At 36.7% G+C, this 4519-nt stretch overlaps 1 protein-coding gene across 1 annotated transcript in view; it reads left to right on the forward strand.

The window, feature by feature from the left end:
* LOC119430124 (protein bicaudal C homolog 1) overlaps nucleotides 1–4519 on the forward strand; it is a 74392-nt gene that overhangs the window by 51725 nt on the left and 18148 nt on the right. The window contains exon 3 of the mRNA XM_037697565.1: nucleotides 2930–3112. Within this exon, the coding sequence (XP_037553493.1) occupies nucleotides 2930–3112 (183 nt within the window). The remainder of the gene's footprint in view (nucleotides 1–2929; nucleotides 3113–4519) is intronic.

Consider the following 4519-nt stretch of genomic DNA (forward strand, 5'->3'; position numbering starts at 1 on the left):
AACCTTTGTCTGTGCAATGGCCATCTTGGATTTTGATGTGGCCACGCAATTTTTGATAGACCATTTTTACGCCAAAATAGAAGTTGCTTATTTTTCAAATTCTCTAGCTCACAAGACAGACTTTTATGGAGTCAGCCATCTTAGATTTGGACATGGCAACCTAATTTTTGAAAAGAACCTAGATGTAGCCACACACCTAGATGGAAGTCGGTACCTCCCTTATTTTTCAAGTTATCATGCTCACAGCATGCACAGACAAAGGTTTTTCCAATTCCACCTCTTCACTACGCAACGGGACAATAAAACATTTTGCATGCTTTTCTTGAACGTTTGTACTGTTTTCAATAAGATCTTAGCTTTTCTCATGTCTCTTAAAACTCTAGATGTTTGAGTGCTACATTCTGCTTTAGATATATTAGCAGTGAAGGGTAAGTTTCTTTTAAATTTTCAGCCATATTGTCAAGGGACTGACAGTCTTCTGTATTTTTGGGTTCATCTTGGGTGGAGCTTTGTTTCAGTTGTTCAAATGATGGATTCTTAGGGGATTTCTTGCAGCACTCAGAGGTGGAGCTGATGTGCAGGTGACGAAAGCTCCAACCAGTTGCTTTACCTCAAAGATCTTTTCATTTTTCTTCATCTTTCTGCTTCGTGTCAGTAGAACTGAGGCTTTCAAACAACACCCTCTGATTGAACACACATGAAACTCCTATTTGCCTGGTAGACACTTTTTTACAAAGGCTGCAGTCAGCCCCACCATAAACTTAGTCAATTCTTCATTCAGCACCCAACTCCTGCTGCTCACTGCTTGTCCTTTCTTGCATATTCCTCCGTTCTGACCTAAATTTTTCAAGCCCTCAGAGAGCGAGGGCTGAAACATGATATAAATGTAAGGCCAAGCGCATATGGGAGTGATCAGGGGTGCATTTCTTTGGTCAGAGCAATTCATGTAGCTTGCCCTTAACTGGCAGCCAAAACCATAATGGCGCTCTGCCCAAAAGTCACTGTTTGGATAACCGTGTGTATGTGTGTATTCATCTGCTAGTGTGTATGCATACATCCCCTTCAGCTTAAATGTGTATGGATGTATTCCAGTCTTAATTTCTCTCCCATGCATGCATATGCTTGGGTATGCATGAATTAAAGCTTTCCTGGCAGCATCTTTTGTGCTCAAATGACAACTGTGGTACCAAAGACAGGAACTGTTATCCGTTTTTGCTTGTCCAGTGGTTTTATTTAGTGATATGAATTTATTGTGTGAGAATGAACAGACCAAAGACCACTAATGTTTTCAAAATTGTAAACCTAATTTCGATTTACTATGTATCCATAATGTTTAATGGCCTCAAAATCCCTACAGTATTTTCATAACCTATTTTAGCAGAATCTGTTTAACTGTGTTTCTTATGAAACCGTGCAGAACTTCTACAGATCCCTGTCGGCTGTCTGTCTGTCTTATTGCATTCCCTACTCTGGCTTTGAATAGACAGATTTGCATGCTTAGTTCTCCCACCTTTGGCTAAGGAAGGGCCTGGTATGTCCAAGTGTCAGCTCTCATAACTCTGCAGCAATTGTTGTACAACATGTGAAAAAAAAACAATCTTTTTTTTTTGTTGTTTTCACTTTCACTTCATAAATCTGAGTGAATGTGTAATATATGATGCAAACAAAATCTAGATCTACACTTGTTTTCTTGCAGCCATCGTAACAGCTTAGATCATTGGTGTCCAACTTTTTGACATGTTGGCCAAAACTGTCAAGCTGAAAGTGCCCATGAGGACATTTAAATTAGAATTTTAGCTTTTAGCATAATTTTTGGGGTCCTTTACATTATGAAACTGCAAAAAAATAAAATCTAAAAAGGAAGCATTCAAGGTTCAAGACTCTTTAATATCATTCGCATCACATGTGGTACATGAGGTGGAACAAAATTGTGAACACAGGGTCCCAGTTACATCCAATATTAGCAAAAACATGGTTAAATAAAGACAAAAATAAATATTAGAGCACATTTTAAGACTTTTTCATATTGAATTTTGTGTTTAAAATTTAAAAATTACTAGTTTGATAGTTAGGTTTTGTAGAAGAGTTGGAAGGAGTTGTCAGTAGAAGACAACAATCAAAGATTAATTTCTATGAGTGAGTCAAGCTAACATTTACTCAGAGTAGGGCTCATTTTAGGAGCTAATTTACACTGAATGTATTTTAAACTCATTTTCTAGTTGTTAATTCAAATGTTTTTTTTACAGCAATTCAGCATGAGACAATTATTTCATTTCTTTAATGTTAGCTTTTTTTCATCTAACAATGTATTTGAAAACACAAATTTGATTAGCTCAGTCTGCTTGGGTGTTGTTTTTAATATATAAATTATATTAAAAAGAAAGATTCATACAAAATTTATCCCCAGAAAAAATAACAGTCTGACTTTGTAAGCACTTGATTTTACTGTCTGGACTGGTAAGCTGAAAAGCATGTCACAGCTAATAAACCATGAGAGCGTGTAATTACACATGGGAACTCAGACATGTGTTGGTTGAGAAAATTGTAACAAATTAGATCAACTGTTCCATGTAAAAAGGGACTGATTGTAACAATAGTCATAATGTCCTTTATCTTTTGGCTGAAATTTGTTCTTGAGTGAGCCCTATTCTTAACGGTGGTTAGTTTGACCCCTCACATGAAAAGTTCTCCCTGGTCATCTTACAGTAGGTAAAACTCTGACTAATTTATCAACTCCACTTCCACTATTAGAATAATTTAACCAAATCTTCTTTTATATAAGCTAATGTTCAATTCATACCTGCATGATTTCAGCCCTCATAGTTTTTCAGTGGACAAACATGCATAGAAAAATGCATATTTTTCTCCAAGTGTCTTCTTGTTCATCTTTTCCTTTGTCCCCTCCTCTTGCTGTTGATCTGTATCCCAGGAGCTGCTGCCTCTCGTGCTGTCCTTCGAGCTTCCAGCCATCATGCAGGCTGACCCCAGCTCGCCCACTGTGCAGCACATCTCACAGACGTACAACCTGGCGGTTTCCTTCAAGCCCCCGACACGCCTCTACAGAGCCACAGGTGTTGTTCGAGGCTCGCAGAATAACGCCAATGCAGTAAAGGTGAGGAGATACGGAAAACCGGTGAAAGCACCGGAGCATAATTTGTCTGGTTTGTTTTAAAAAAGAGCTCAGTCTTGCTTTGGTTTAACTAGTGAATTCCAATTGGTGTATTAAGTTATTTCTAAGATTCTTTTATTGATTGCTCTAATACATTCTGTTTTAGTTTCATTTTCCTTTAATGTGTGGTCAAATAAAAGAGGCATTGTGGGTCATAAAAGTATTGTACTAATTATTGAGCTGGTCACTTCAATTTAAATTGCAGTCCGTTTATTAGACAAGCCACAGACCAACAAAGGGCAATATAAATGAAGGTTTAGCAGTATTCTTTTTATTATTATTATTAAACTTTTTCCCCTATTTAAACTGTTTTTCATGTTCAGCACCACTCTTTTAACTTTTGTAACGGCAAGTTCAGCAAGTTTCTGTGGACTTAAACTTTTATCCTAAATTAGTATCAGAGGTTTTTGCCTCTCTAGCTTGTATATGGTAATAATCAGAGTGTGTACTCCATAATGTATACACAGAGATGCATTTCCTTGGCCGGCTACTGAGCTGTGGTTAGTTAAACCATGATAAACAGTCTATCATCATCATAATAATCATCTGAGGGTAACTTTTTCTCATAAGCATTCTTCAGTTAACAAAATGGAACTTGTTTCCTTTTGTCAGCCAATAAAGTTGGACTTTGTGTAAAGTGTATCACTTCAGTGCATCAGTGTTTCTGTGTGCAAGCATATGCAGCAGTGTTGGCTCTGACTTTGTGGTGGGTCTTAAAGGTCGGCCATGACTGGGAAGCATGCCAGACGAAAAGTAAAGGATCACAAGAATTAAGTGTTATGTTGTTTGGTGGTCTGAGACCCTTGGAACACCTTCCTGGATTGCCAAAACCACTTTGGATTGTTGTCTTTTGTTGGCTAAACCGTGTGGATTCCTTTTTAACACTGGGAATGACTTGTTTTACAAGGTTAGGAGATGGCTTGCAGAGGCATGTAGGAATGAGACTTTTCAAATGTCTTGCACGCATGAAGTGGAACATTTAATAGTTTTATTTTGCTAGTTGGAGAATAATGGACTTTGGGAACCTTGGGTTTTGTTTTGTTTCACTGCTCAGCTTAGTTTTCTGAGTTAATAGTTTCAATTGAGGCCTGAATATTGTGAAAGTATTTTAGCTTTATTTGTAGTTTTACAAAACTAATAACTCAATTTACATTTATTCGCAGCAGGGTTTAAAAGTAAAATTTCTTTGGTTATTAATTATAATAAAGCATATGTAAGTTTTTTTTTTAATCCAGTCCACTTGCATATGTGGAGAATATCTTAAAGGTGCTTCTTGTAAATTTCTTTTTTCTTTTTTTTTTTTTAGTTTTTACCCTTAATTTTTATTTTTAAGTTTAAGACTTTTTTTTG

Source organism: Nematolebias whitei, chromosome 1 (genome assembly GCF_014905685.2).
Source record: "Nematolebias whitei isolate Nwh7 chromosome 1, NemWhi1, whole genome shotgun sequence".
Classification (NCBI taxonomy): Eukaryota; Metazoa; Chordata; class Actinopteri; order Cyprinodontiformes; family Rivulidae; genus Nematolebias; species Nematolebias whitei.